Source organism: Notamacropus eugenii, chromosome 3 (assembly GCF_028372415.1).
Source record: "Notamacropus eugenii isolate mMacEug1 chromosome 3, mMacEug1.pri_v2, whole genome shotgun sequence".
NCBI lineage: Eukaryota > Metazoa > Chordata > Mammalia > Diprotodontia > Macropodidae > Notamacropus > Notamacropus eugenii.
Window position 1 is genome coordinate 489,384,565 of NC_092874.1, and position 14,574 is coordinate 489,399,138.

At 48.2% G+C, this 14,574-nt stretch overlaps 2 protein-coding genes across 2 annotated transcripts in view; both read left to right on the plus strand.

Moving 5' to 3' along the window:
* The first annotated feature begins 4,389 nt into the window (after positions 1–4,389).
* Positions 4,390–10,509, plus strand: LOC140497851 (guanine nucleotide-binding protein G(I)/G(S)/G(O) subunit gamma-11-like). Its single transcript, XM_072599311.1, has 3 exons — positions 4,390–4,478; positions 5,433–5,646; positions 10,087–10,509. The coding sequence occupies exons 2-3, from the start codon at positions 5,551–5,553 to the stop codon at positions 10,210–10,212; spliced, it is 222 nt and encodes a 73-aa protein (XP_072455412.1). The 5' UTR covers positions 4,390–4,478; positions 5,433–5,550; the 3' UTR covers positions 10,213–10,509.
* Positions 10,510–14,574, plus strand: part of LOC140497848 (probable acyl-CoA dehydrogenase 6) — a 29,574-nt gene continuing 25,509 nt past the window's right edge. The window contains 2 exon segments of the mRNA XM_072599308.1: positions 10,510–10,675; positions 10,678–10,925. Coding sequence (XP_072455409.1) covers positions 10,600–10,675; positions 10,678–10,925 — 324 coding nt within the window. The 5' untranslated portion in view covers positions 10,510–10,599.

Below are 14,574 nucleotides of genomic sequence, written 5' to 3' on the forward strand. Positions count from 1 at the left end.
TGCCAAAAAGAGGGGCCCCAGCTCCCAGCATCATCAGGAAGGCCTCAGACCCAGCTGATTCAGCCACATGTTCTCATTAGCCTCCAGAAGTTGAGAAGAGCTGGAGATGCCATCTCACCCCTGATCTGAGCCCCTAGAACAAAGCTTTGTCTTGGATGCTGAGAAGTGGGCAGAGAGAAATGCCGGTTAGAACTCCAATTCTGGCAGGAAGGGACCTTAGAAGTGAGGTTGTCCCAACCCCCTCAGTTAATAGTTGAGGAAACCAGAGTCCTGAGAAGTTCAGTGACCTATCTAAGGCTCCCTACATCAATAGCAGCAAATTCAAGAGGAGCTCACCCTTTCAACACCTCAGCCATAGCTCTTCTTGCTCCCCTAGGCTGGGTCCCCTGGTCTTTCTTCTTTCATAAACTGGGAGAGAAATGTCAAGGTGTGAGAAGGAAGAGAATAGAATCTCTATGTCTAGTCTGGGAAAATGATGACACATTTTCCGTGTTTCATAATGCATTCTTCAAGGGATGGTTAGTGGACATCTAGAGAAGGAAAGCAGCCATCACAAAGGGCCAAGATGTCAGGTTCCAGAATAATTTATGGCAAGCTAATTTCATTTCCTTTTTTGACAGAATTCTGAGACTGGTAAGTCAAAAAGGTGCCATAGAGACAGTCCAACTAGACTTTGACCAAGATAAGCTCTCCAGCAGTGGACAGTGGAAGGGCTGCCTGGTCAGATTCAAAGAGAGGAAGGGAATGTTTGATGAATCACATATGACCCCGGTGCTGTGTCCCTCTCACATCTGACTTTAGGCTACATGAATCTGGTGGAAACTGGAGGAATGTTTCCCACAGCTCTCAGCCCAGGGAGGGTATAACTCCAGTTCCCAGGGACCATTAGTTTGGACAAAAGGGGCTGGAAGCATTCTGAAGGCCAGACCTCTTCACTGTTGGGAGGAATCTAGGACCAGGGCACTTTAAAGCAGAGACATTGAAGAGTTTGGGACAGGATAGAGACCAAAGGAAGGAGGCCTGGGAAGAGGAAATGGCGTCATTGCCATTGTCCCTAACCCTAAATGTGCACTGCTGGCCGTTCCTTCCTGTTGTGCTCAGGGCTCGCTTCTTTGGAAATTTAGGTAATCAGGTTAAAGGCAATGGAGAAAGGAGAATAGGAGCCCAGAGAGGGCTGTAGGTATTCACCGCCCAGAGCACCTGAGCATGGGGGCTCTCTCTGTCTCTCTTATCTCTCTGTCTTTCTGTCTCTCTCATCTCGCTATCTTTCTCTTGTCTTTCTCTGTTTATCTCATCTCTCCTGTTTTTCTTTGTCTCATCTCTCTCTCTCTTTGCTCTTTGTCTCCCTCTGTTTCTGTCTCTCTTGTCTCTGTGTCTCTCTCTCTTGTCTCTTTGTCTCTGTCTCTCTTGTCTCTCTGTCTCTGTCTCTCTTGTCTCTCTGTCTCTCTTTCTGTCTCTGTCTTTCTCCAGCTGATGTTTCGTATATTCAATCTTTCACGTTCCATACACATATCTAAGGATTGGGGGCAGGAAGGAGGACAACTTCCCCAATGGAGTTTGCTTTCCTTGTCAAAAGTCAGCATGCCTAAGCTCAAATATGATTTGCTGTTGCAGAACCTGAAAGGTGGAGATCTGAAGGGACTTGAATAAGGCCACTCCCCTCATAACTGCCATGGTCTGGATTTGAACCCAGAACTCCTTGGCTCTCTGTGCAGTATTATGTCCTAGTCCGCTTCCCTCTGAATCAGAGGTGAGGGCCTACCCTTGTCCCCCCTCTCACATCTCCATAACTTGGATCACATGGATCAGCACCCACCCACCCCCTCTTCTATCAATGTCCCTCTCCTTTATTAAGGAAACTTCAATGCTCTCACCTTCACAAGCCTTCCATGACCCCACTCTCCCTGACCTGCTCCCTCTCCACTGTATCAGTTCTTTCTAGACTTGTCCGCTTCCCCACACTCAGTTTTGAGAGCAGGGTCTGTGTCTGTCTTGGTATCTTCAAGGTCTAGCCCAGCAGGAGCTCATTAAACATTTGTTTAATTGATCTGAATTGATGTTTGGTAATTGGCTATGAAGGTGATTACATGATTGGTTGGTTGGCTGGTTGTCTTTTGTTCTCCGAAAGGCCCCAAATAACATCCCTCTATTGGGGTCAATGGACAGTGTGTCTCATTGTGTCTGATCAGACCAATACGCCCTTGGAAGGCTCTATCACAGGTTGGGCATACATAGTCCGCATAAGGCTAAAAGAGTTGTGACTTTATCAGTGACAGCCCTCTCTACTCATCCTCTTCTGCTCATCCTCCTTCCTGGCCTGCTCTTCCTTCTTGGTTCCACTTTCTGAATCATCCCCAACCATCTGTCCTCCATGAATGGGAGAGAGCCTCCGCCCTCTGTCCTTGGCCTTTCCCCCCTTTCCTCTCTATACAACCTTGGTGATTTCATCAGCTCTCATGGGTTCAAGGATCAGCCCCATACAGAATTCCAGTCCCCTATCACTGACTACCTCGTGGACACTTTGAAATGGCTAGCCCATAGGCATCTCCAACTCAACAGGCCTACAATGGAACTCATGGACTTGTGTCTTCACCTCATTCCTTCCCAACTTAGCTGTTTGTGCCATGCGTCTCCAGAAGAATCTCAGCTCCATGGGGGAGGACAGGATTTTTCTTTTGTCTTTGATTCTCCAACAGCTCAAGGGATCTGATTGGAGGCTGGCTCATGCAGCCGAGGGGGTTGTACTAAGAAGGGAGAGCAGCACGAGCAGAAAAGGGCAAGCAGGTTCACAAAAACCCAGAGAGGAGCATGGATCCAGAAAACAATGCTGAAAGCTACAGAGGCCACGAAAGATGGGGCTGCAGCAAAGCCTGCCAGATTTGGCAAGTAACCCATCAATGGGAACCTTGGGAAGAGCAGTTCCAGTCCAGCGACCCAGTTGGAAGACACTGGGTTGAGAAGACAGTGGGAGGAAGGGATGGAAAATCAAGGAGTGCTTGACTGGAAGGGAGGAAAGATGCTGTATCACACTTTGGGGGTGATGCAGGATCCAGTGAAGGGACTTTACAGCTGGAGGAGACCTGGGACTGTCTGTAGGTCAAAGGGAATGAGATGTCCTATCAGGGCACAGCCAGTGAGTTGGTTCTGCTTAACTGTGCATATTTGTTACAAGGGCTTGCTTTATTCCTTTTCCCCCAAAGGGTGAAGGGCGGGGGTCAGTTAGAGTGGATCAAGATGAGATTAAAAAAATGAAAGGAGAGGGGCATTGAGGCAGAGAACAGAACGAAGGTCAGAATGATGAGAGAGGAACAGGACAGCAGGCAAAGCTGCAGGTCAGACTTCTTAGACACTAACAAAGAAAAGCTCACTGGACAGAAAAGATCTGCAGTTACACGCAGAATTCTCTTCCTGCTCTACTTTATCTATGGCGATGCTCACTGTATTTGATGATTTTTAAATTCTGAATTAAAAAAAAAAGTTCCAAGTTTCTGTTTGGTTCTGCTGCTGGCAGAGCCTTCCAGAAAGCAGTGACCTCTCCAGACATCAGGATGAATGAACCATGGGAGGACTTGCAGGAAGGTGGACAGCACACAAAACTATCAAACTAGGAGCAGCAGGGGTGTGTGTGTGTGTGTGTGTGTGTGTGTGTGTGTGTGTGTGTGTGTGTGTGTGTGTGTGTGTGTGTGTGTGTGTGTGTGTGTGTGTGTGTGACTAATGGAGGAGGTGGAGGGAAAGAAGGATCATCCAAAGGCAGTGTCACTTATTTCTCTTGAGACAATCCTGTGTTCCCATCATCAAGTTCTGCCTCAGATGACACTCTGTTAGCCATGGGAAGCCACTTCATCTCTCCATGACTCAGTTTCCCCAAATAAAAAAACAGGTATAATTACACCTGCAGCTGTGCTCACTAGGCTATTTTGAGGATCAGATTAGAGTGGGTATAAAAGTGTATTCTGCCAGCCAGTGTTTGCTGTATTTATTAGCCTTCCTCCACTTCTCCCTAATTATCACGTGATTCATGGGGTGTCCCAGATCCAACTAACCAGTTCCTGCCTTCAGACTGAGTCCCCCAGGGTGCCCCAGTTACACATGACTGATGCCAATCATTGCAGCCTGGAAGTGTTAGGAGCCCATCAAGAAGGGACTCTGCTCTGTCAGCCTCTTCAGCTGCCCCCCATCATGTCCCAGGGAAACCAGACTTGGTGGGAGGGGGAGCGATGTGGAGGTGGGGCGAAGGGAAGGAGGGCCCCGATAGGGGACCAGGGTTCTAGACGGGCAGCATCCTTTTCCTTGATTCACACACAAAGCCCGGATGTAACTTTAAAAAACAAGAAACCCAGCCCCAAGCCTCTGACCTGCTTCCTCCCTGTTGGCCTCTGGGTCCAGGACAGCACTGCAGTAAGCAGAACGCCGGCGCAGGCAGCAGAGATCTTGGGTTCGAAACGTGACCGTTCTACTGACTAGCTGGGTGACCTCAGGCAAGTCACTCTCCACCTATAAGCTAATTGTCAGGGTTTCTTCCCTGGTAAGGGTTGGAGTGGGAGGAGGGAGGGCTTGGAACAGGATGGAAGACTTGAGGATATCTGAAGTCCTCCCAGTTTTAAGTCTGGGATGGGGTGATCCAGCCCCAGAGGTCCTCCAGCACCCTGCAGGGTAGCCTGGGAAGCCCGTGGCTAACTCCCTGTCCCCCTCCCCCAGCAGGTTCCCTTCTGGGACAGGGCTGCAAAGGCCTTAAAAGACCTGGGGGAGATTCAGGACTTTGCCCCTCACGAGGCTCAAGTGGATGGGGTGCCAGCAGCTGGAAGGGGACGGGGTTCAGGGAACTGGAGGTCACAAGCCTCGCTGTCCATGGTGGGACAGACCAGGGACTGAGGAAGGACAGTGGAAAGGAATTGGGGTGCCAGCATCCTGCAGGACTAGGTGGGGAGTCTGTGGCCATGAGGAGCTGAGAAGCTGGGGTGCTGCACCCTTGTGACAGTGGGGCTGGATAAGACTTGAGAAGTGCAGTGTGTGTGTGTGTGTGTGTGTGTGTGTGTGTGTGTGCGTGCATGTGTATGTGTGTGTGTGTGTGCGTGCGTGTGTATGTGTATGTGTGTGTGTGTGCGTGCGTGTGTATGTGTATGTGTGTGTGTGTGTGTGCGTGTGCGTGTGTGTGTGCGTATGAATGGGTTGGTGTGAGTGGCTGGAAGGAATTCCCCCTCTGGAGCGTCCCAGAGCGGGGGTAGACGCGGTGCTAGGAGCCCCAGGGGTGTCTCTGCTTTGATGAGAACTGAGAATCTGGGCTTTGACCCTATGGAGGTAGGATGGAACTGGGCACTTGGACCAGATCATGAGGCATCCCCTTGGACCCTTGGGAGCTGGGAGGGGAGGCTGTGCTCAGAAAGAGCTGGGGCACTAGGACCTCATGTGCTGATGGCAGTGAACTGGGACAGGGCGGCTGGAGATGCAGGTGCCACCCTGGGCCGACCACCACAAACCCTGCTCCCGAGGTGGCTCCAGGGCCTGGTCTGAACTCAGAGGGCCCCTTCCTTCACCTTCTGCAGAGAGAAGATGCCCGCAGTTCATGTTGAAGACCTGTCGGAAAAGGACAAGCTGAAGATGGAGGTGGCCCAGCTCCGGAAGGAGGCAAAGCTGCAGAGGCAGCAGGTGACCCGTACCCCATAACCCAGAGCACCAAAGGAGTGTTTCACTTGGGGCAAGTGAGCCTCTGTGGCCCCAAGGGCTCTCCGGGTTGAGATAGGGGGAGGAGCCAACCTGGGAGCAGTGGCCTGGATAAGGGAAGATATGTGAGGTGAGAGCAGGTGGGAATTGAGGAGTAGACAACCATAAGGTCAGGAAGCTTTTTGTTCCCAGCTGGCTTGAAGGAGAATTTTGAGGTCACCACCTTGGGAGGATCTGTGGGGTTGAGTCCTTCCAGCCCTTCTCCAAGGGCATAGTGGCTAACACAGAGACCCTACGCTGGGGGCTACGGGTTCCCCAGCATCTCTAGTTCTAGAGCCTCATGTTTGCCTCCCCCAAAACTCTCATCCCTAGGACAGCTAAGAGTTCCTCTGCTCCATCCCTGCCACCTCTGACAGATCCCCTGTTCCCAGGAATATGGGGGAAGGGTTAGAGGAGAGGTTCCAGTGCCAACTTCAGGGAACTGGTCCCCAAGCAGAACTATCCACATCCCCTCCTAGCAAGAGCTCTTCTCAGGAATCCTTTGAGGAGATGACCTTTCTTCCCTTACTCTCTCAACAAGCATTGCTCAACATAAAATAAATGGGTTCCTTCATTCCCAAATGCCAGTGGGTTCAAGCCCAGGGAGCCAGGAGGCAAGGGGAGCCTGAGGTGACTGTGCTGACAACATCTCCACAGAATGAAATAATATTAGGGAGGTTCTGTGGGCTTCCTTCTGGACTTGGAGGTCTTCTGGGGCCTGGCTGGGAAGGTTGGTCATAGTGTCCTTCTGCATAGCAAAGTTCTCATTCTCTACTTAGACATTTATATGACATTTCATCTCCCTTCTCCTTCCTTCCTGTTCCCCAAGGTCCTGGAAGGCAAAGAGTGTTTTAATTTTGTCTTTGGGTCCCCAGGGCCTAGCACAGTGTAATTAGGGAGGCTAAGGACTCCAGATTTGGTCTCCTTCGGATCATATCTGGCTTTGAACTGTGGCTGGAAACAACTCCTGTTTATAGAGGGTTAAAGGATGACACTTATGGGGTGTTTTTTTCCCAAGACCTGCCTTTTGGGACAGGCACACACCGGCTGAACTAGCTTCCAGCTTCCTGTAACACAAAAAGCCAATAATGCTTCCCGTATTGTGGTTATTTTGATTTTTCCATGGAAATGAGGGAGATGTTATACAAGCATCAGACTCTGTATGTGTCTCTCTCTTTCTCTCTCTCCCAAGATTCCCAGAATAGCAGAGCTGGAAAGGACCCCAAAGGCTGTCTAGGAGACTGAGCCCCTCAGAGGTGAACAGGCTTGTCTAGTTTCACTCCGGGATGCAGGGGCAGTCAGGGCTTCAGAGACCCAGCCCAATGATCTTGTTCTATCCCTATGCTGTTTTTGCTTTGTGCCTAGCTCTCCGTCCTCTTTGAATGGTCCTTCTTGGTTTGCTTTGCTATTTCTTTTCTTTCTTCTAGCTCCTCTGTATGGAAGCCCCTCAAGTCTCATTCCTATGTTGTCTTCTGTTTCCACATTCCATCCTTTGCTGTCCTGATTCAAATATCACTTCTAAGACAACATCTCCCTTGGAATATGGGGCCATGTCTACTCTCCTCCCCAGCCTCCATCCCTATGGCTGGATTCCTATTGAGGGCCTCTGTTACCTTTCATTGAAAGCCAAGCAGGTCTGGTCAATACAGCTGCCATGTCATCTCTTCAGTCTGGCCCCTTTTTTTCTGCTCCCATGGTTACATCTGGAATTCAGGTCTTCATCTCCTTTCACTTGGGATGTTTTGAGAGCTGCCCTCTCCTCATTGGCCACTCTGCCTCCTTTCTCTTGCCTCTACAAGCCATCCTTTAGCTCCCTTTAGAAGCAACTTTTCCAAGGGACAGGTCTATTCTCATTGATTATCTTTGGTAACTCCTTATTTATTTTTTGCTGATTAAAATGCAGACTCATCCTGGAATTCAAGGCTGTATGAGGTCAAGTTCAATCTTCCTTTCCAGCCTTATTTGGTCATCTTCCCTTTTGCATACTCTATACTCACAATTCTCCAATTCTGACTGGGCATCTCTTGTCTCAGCATGTTCAGGTATGTCTAGGACAGATTGCTCCTGCCATCTCTGCTTGTCCAAGTCATTCTTCTATGGACCCATACAGATGCTGCCTCTTCCATGGACCTTCCCCAGATGCTTTCAGTTTGATGTGGGCCCCATATCCTGGGATCTGTCAGGAGGCCTTATTACCGTTCCCCCTCTCCCAGCCTTACTGATTCAAGCTTCTTTACATATTTCATCCCTCCTATTAAGCTTCTTGAGGGCATCAATGATGTCAATCTCAGTGCCTTGTAGGTACTTAGCATTAAATGTTTGTTGAAGGGAATATCTTTTGGTGTCATCATGGGGATGGGGGTGTGAAGGTCAGAGTTCAAATGGTGAGACATGTAGGTTTCAAAGAACAACATCCACATGATGGCCCCAGACTGAATATCTGCCTTGTAGCAGGGTTCTAGGGAAATCTCTGCTCTTGGTCCTGAAGGAGTCACATTAACAATGTGGGTCATGCCTAACCCTGGAGACAGGACCTCATCAATGAAAGGTGAAGATCGAAACTCTCCCAGATCTTTTCCTCTGGGATGACTAATAGAGGTGGAAATCAGGGGGTTGGCATATTTTAGAGAGGGTCAGGAAGTGGTGTGGTGAGCCCAGGACCAAACAAGATGAGGCAGAACTCACCAATTCAAGTCCAAGGTCCCAGTGGAGTCCAAATTTCAGTGGGAGGAGAATGGGGAGGATTGACACTTCTAGAGTGCAGGCAATGTGGTGTGGAAGTGAGTGGGTGAGACACAGTGAGTGTAGTCCTAGGACAACATCCAGGGACAGGTTGCCCTAGTCAGACTACTCATATGGTGTCACATTCAGTTGGAAGCAGTGTGGCATGACAACTAAAGAGTCTGCTTCCAAATCAGAAAGGAAGAAAAGTAGCATTCATCCAGCACCAAATATGGGTCAAGTGCTTTACACATTTTATCTCATGGGAAGTTTACATCTCACTTTAGACATATCTGGATGTATGACCCTAGGCAAGTCACCTCACTGTTGTAGGCAGCCATCTAGGTTGGCAAGTTGCAAGGTAGGTGTCACTACGCATTGGTAGAATTTTCTCTCCCAGAAATTCTCTAGAGCAGTGAAATGACAGGTCCGGTGCTCAATCCTCCCTCTCTGGGTATTTTATTTGAAGAAGGACATTAAGAAGCTGGAGAGTGTCTGGGGGAGGGGGTGACCAGTGAAAAGCCTCAAGTCTGTGCCCTAGGAAGGCTCATTTAGGCTTGAAAACAGCAGCTTCAGGGGGGACATGAGAGTGGTCTCCAAACCTTTGAAGGGCCAGGATGTGAAGGATGATGCTCAACTCTGCTTGGCCCCAGAGAGCACAGACTGGAGCAGTGGGTAGGAAGGTCTGATGGGAAGAAAAGCTGAGAACTGTGAAGATGGAGGCTCCCCCTCTGCAGAGGCAGTCAAGCAAAGACTGCATGGATGAATATTTATCAGAATTCCTTTGGGGCTGCTCAGGGCCCCTTCCTTTCTGAAGGGAAACATGTCATGTTCCCATGGTTAATGTTCTACCTCAGATTTTCCTGTTTACTAAACTCTGTACACAGCATAGCAGAACTTTCGCTCCTTAAGGGTAGATGTCATTTTCCAGATTTTTGTAACCCCTAACAAATGGTCTGAGGCAGCGAGGTGGCAGCACGGATAGAGTGCCTGGCCTAGAGTCAGAAAGACTCATCTTCTTGAGTTCAAATATGGCCTCAGACAGTTACTAGCTGAGTGACCCTAAGCAAGTCACTTAACCCTGTTTGCCTCAGTTTCCTCATCTGTAAAATGAGCTGCAGAAGGAATTGGAAAACTGCTCCATATCTCTTCCAAGAAAATCCCAAATGGTATCATGAAGAGTTGGACATGACTGAACCACAGAGCAAGAATATACACGCCAGTCCACACTTACCAGCAGCAGGATGTAAAAGCAGCCTTGCAGGGGAATTATAGACAGAACAGATATCTTGGGGGAAGTAAAGGAATTGGAGACTAGATGTGAAGTGTTGGAAACAGGCTGTTGCCCTGCTCACATGAGCAGCTTCCACAGGACAAGACTGTGGGGTCACTTAGTGTCCTCAGAGTCTTTCACCCATTTGAGGCTCAGCCAAGCCAAGAAGCATTTATCAGACACCAACTGTGTACCAGGCACTGTGCTATTAAGCCCTGGGGCTAAGAGGAAAGGCCAAGTCTCTGCCCAAGAGAGCTCACAGTCTGATGGTCAGGCCACATGCAGAGAGCCAGGTAGACTGGAGATTCAAGACTTTCTAAGAGGGCCCTGGCTGACCCCACCTTTGGTGGTCTCCTCAGGCAGACCCACATGACACTCTTCTCTGCTTTCAGGTTTCCAAGTGTTCAGAGGAGATCAAGCAGTACATCGAGGCGCGCTGTGGCGAAGATCCGCTGGTAAAGGGCATCCCGGAAGACAAGAATCCGTACAAGGAGAAAACAGGCTGCACCATCTCCTAAGCAGCTCCCCAGGCTGCCCGCCAAGGCCAAGGCCAAGGTCAAGGTCAAGGCCAAGGCGGCTCTGTCCAGACCTTGGGCTCCCTTGGACACACTCACAAGTGTGTGTTTCCCCGCGGTTTTGCAGGGAAATGCTAAAACTCTGGCACTATGATTCCGGCTGCCCCAGAGCAGATTCTGGAAGCCCTCACCCCTGGACTGCAGGAAAGAGGCGCCGGCTCCCACAACGCTCTGCGGAAGAGCAGCCCCGCCCGCAGCCTCACTCCTCTTTTCCCTCAATAAAGCGCTCTCTCAACTCTTCCCTCTCTACCGAAACCGTACCTGGGTTGTTGGAGGCTGGCGCGGGGTAGGCCCTCCGAATGTTCTCTGAGCCTGTGGGCCAGGGGCTTGATGCCCTTTGTCCTGGGAGGAGCTGACTGGAGGGAGGTGGTTGGCAGAGGCAGCCTGGCAGGAAGGTGTTGGGAGCTCCCTGGCCCGCTGGCCTCTCGGCTACTCCCCGGCTCGTTGTCATGGCCCGCTGCTGCGCTAAGCTAGCTGGGCGCTGGCTGAGGAGCCCAGAGGTGGCCCCGTCCCTTTTTCTAGGGATCCGCAGGGGTCTTCACCGCAGCTCTTCTCATCACTCCTCCCCAGAGACGGCTCAAGGTGGCAGCCCCAGCAGCGCAGACCCGCTGAACTACATGGAAGAGCACCGGGCTCTACGGGCTTCCCTGCGGAAGGTAGCAGCGGGCACCGACTCCCGGGAGCGCTCCCCTTCGTCCGCCTCCTTTCTTCTTCCTCTCTTTCCCTCCCTTTCCTCTTAGCTGAGCCCGAGGGGCTCTGCTCAGCTGTAAAGCCGAGCGCTCGGCTACCCCGCCAGCTCCCGGTCTTTCCAGCCCTGAGTCGTCTGCCTCCTTAAGGGGTCAGGTAGCGCGCATCAAACATCGAGCCGGAGGACTCATTCCCATAATTCTCCCAGGAGAAGACAAAGGGGAACCCCAAAGTTGCCAGAAGGAAAGGTGGTTTTCTAAAAGATGTTTGAGGGAAACCTGGCCCTTTCAGAAAACATTCCTCTGGGTTTGTTTTTTGAAATCAATCCAAAGAATGGGCTTGTCCTGCTCAAACCAAGGGGAAACCGTCCAGGGAACAGGGTTCATGCACTCATTGCCACAGGCCCAGACTGGGGCTCTCTGCGAGACGGTCCTAACCTTGGGCAAAGGAAGGACCTAGAAGTCCAGATGTATCACCTGATCCATAACAGAAGGGTCTATCCTGGAACCAGCCCCAGAAAAGTCTGAATTTCCTTTGGGGGTAAGGGCTGGGGGAGTAGGAAGCAAGTCAACCCGATGTTTGAGAATTTCAGCAACCAGAAAAGTGAGTGGGCTCGATAACGTCACTCTCTGCCTCCACTTGTTAGATTTTTGTGTCTGCAACTAAACAAAGAAAAAATATCGGGGCCCTTAGCCAGCTTGCTTGCAGGAGAAAAGGTACAAAGATTGACTGAGAATTCAAGGTAAACTTATCTGGCTTTTGCCAATGCAAACATTCCACCTGGGCAAGAAGTATTCAGATTTCAAAACCACTGGCAAATGCAGCTGAGCTGCTGGGACTATCCTGTCATCCTATCCGGGGCTGCTTTTAGGGCCTCCACTTTGTAGAGGGGCCCAGGTCGTCAGCTGTCCTTCCCCTCTTGGCTCTGCTGCCCACTGCTGGACCCCCTCCAGTACCTCCCTGACTGCTGGTTTGCTTGCGTTGTTTCTCTCTCTCTCTCTCTCTCTCTCTCTCTCTCTCTCTCTCTCTCTCTCTCTCTCTCTCTCTCTCTCTCTCTCTCTCCTTTCACCCTGTCCCTCCTCACTAGCATTTTGTTTCTGACTACTGCCTCCCTCAATCTGCCCTCCCTTCTATCAGTTTCCCCCTCCCCACTTCTTGTTACTCTCCCCTCCTACTTCACTGAAGGGTAAGATATATTTCTATATCCTGCTGAATGTTATTCCCTCTCTGAGCCAAATCTTATGAGTGTAATGTTCATTCACTGCTCATTGCCCTCCCTTCTTTCCCTCTAGTGTAATAGGTCTTTTGCTCTTCTCCGTGTGCTATAGTTTACCCCATTCTGCTGCCCCCTTTCCTCTTCTTTTTTCCATCCCTTAATTGTTCTTCCCCTTCCCCCACCTTTTTTTGTCATCACATCAAAGTCAACTTATACCCTCACCCTCTGACTATGTAAATACTTTTTCTAACTGCTCTAGTAGAGATACAGTTCTTATGAGTTAGGAGAGTTTTTGTCAGGAAAATCTGCAATTCCCTTATTTCATTGGATGTCCATTTTCTCCCTGAAAGATTGTGCTTAGTTTTTCTGTGTAGTTGATCCTTGGTCATAATCCAAGCTTTCCAGAATATCATATTCCAAGCCCTCTGATCATTTAATGTACAGGTGACTTAATTATATGTAATCTTGACTGTGGCTACTTGATATATGAATTGTTTCCTTTTGGCTGCTGGCATTATTTTCTCCTTGACCTCATCATTGTGGAATTTGGCTATAATGTTTTTGAGAGTTTTCATTTGGGGATGTCTTTCAGGAGGTGATTGGTGGGTTCTAAGAGTTACTAGTTACCATCTGGTTCTAGGCTATCAGGGCAGTTCTCCTTGATAATTTCTTGAAAGATGTTATTCTTTTTTTGATCATGGCTTTTAGGTAGTCCAATAATTCTTAAATCATTTCTCTTGGACCTATTTTCCAGGTTGTTGTTTTCTCAATGAGGTATTTTGCACTTTCTTCTATTTTTTTCATTCTTTTGGTTTTAACTGATTCTTGATGTCTGATAGAGTCATTAGCTTCCATTTGCCTGACTGTAATTTTTAAGGAAATATTTTCTTCAGTTAGCACTTTGGCCAGTTCTACTCTTTAAAGGAGTTGTTTTCTTTTTCCAAGCTGTTGACTCTTTTTTCATGATTCTCTTGCATTACTCTCATTTCTTTTCCCAATTTTTCTTCTACCTCTCTTATTTGATTTTAAAAATCCTTTCTGGGCTCTTCCAGCAGGATTTCTTGGGCTTGAGACCAATTCATATTTTGCCTTGAGGCTTCACATGCCCACTTCTGAGTTTGTGTTTTGATTTCCCCCATCACCAGAGTAGCTTTGTAGGGTCAGGGCTTCTTTTTATTTGTGTTATTTGCTCATTTTCCAACCTATTTCATAACTTTTAAAGCTGAGTTTTTCTCCTGGGGTACAGAGGGCACTGTCCCATTGGACTCTGGGATTTGACCACTGGCTTTCTGCTCTGAGGCTTCCAGGGCTGGTTGCTCACCTGCTGTGCCACTGGACCACTGTTCTGCTGAGCCTGGGTTCAGTTGCTGATTTGTGCTGGGTCCAGGAGCCTGCCACTGGCTTGCCTGGACACTACCCCTTTTACCCAAGTGATAGAGCCCTTTCCTGCAGTCCTTCTAAGTTATCTTGGGCTGAAGAAATTCATTCTTCCCATTATTTCATGGGTTCTGTCACTCCGGATTCATTTTGAGACTAGATTTAAAGTTGTTTCAAGGGAAACTGAGGAGAGTTCAGGCAACTTTTCTCCTCCATTTTGGCTCTGCTCCTATTTTAATTTTTTTAAGTAATATTTAATTTTTTCCTAATTACATGTAAAGACAATTTTATCTTACTTCTTAGATTAGGTAATTTGTTTTTTGATGAATGTATATGGTTCAAAGATCCTTTACTGAAAATAATTTGATTGCATTATGGTCTAAAAAGGGCGCATTTAATATTTCTGATTTCCTGCCTTTATTTGTGGGGCTTTTATGGCCAATTTTTGTGAATTATTAAGAATTTTTGGACTACCTGAAAGCCATGATCACACACAGTTAAGAAACAGGCATACTTCTTCCTATTGTTATTCATTATTCTCTAGGTTGTTGAATGATTCTTTCTGACCCTATGGACCAGAGCAGGTCAATGTGGTCTATGGGCTTTTCTTGGCAAAGATACTGGAGTGCTTTGCTGTTTACTTCTCCAGTTAGCAATTAGTTATTATCCATAAGTTAGATAGTATTCTGAAACCTAACGTGTCTAACTCATGTTTTATTTGAGGAAGAGTGCACAGTGGTTATTTTAATATTGAAACTCATTTTTGAAAATGTGTTATTTTTTAGCAATACATGTTGACTTGTTTCTGCATAGTGATCTGTAATTACTTTGTGATTTGTAATTTTCACAACGCTTAATTTGGTTAATCAGTCACAAAAATTTAGAAAAGTGAAAAATGAAAGTTTATTCTTCAGAAGTCTATAACTTTTCTAAAATTCTACTATCTCCTTAATTTCTTTTCTTTATGGTCAGGTTTATCCAGGTCTGAGAAGGATAAATTGAGATCCCCTACTAGTATAGTTTTA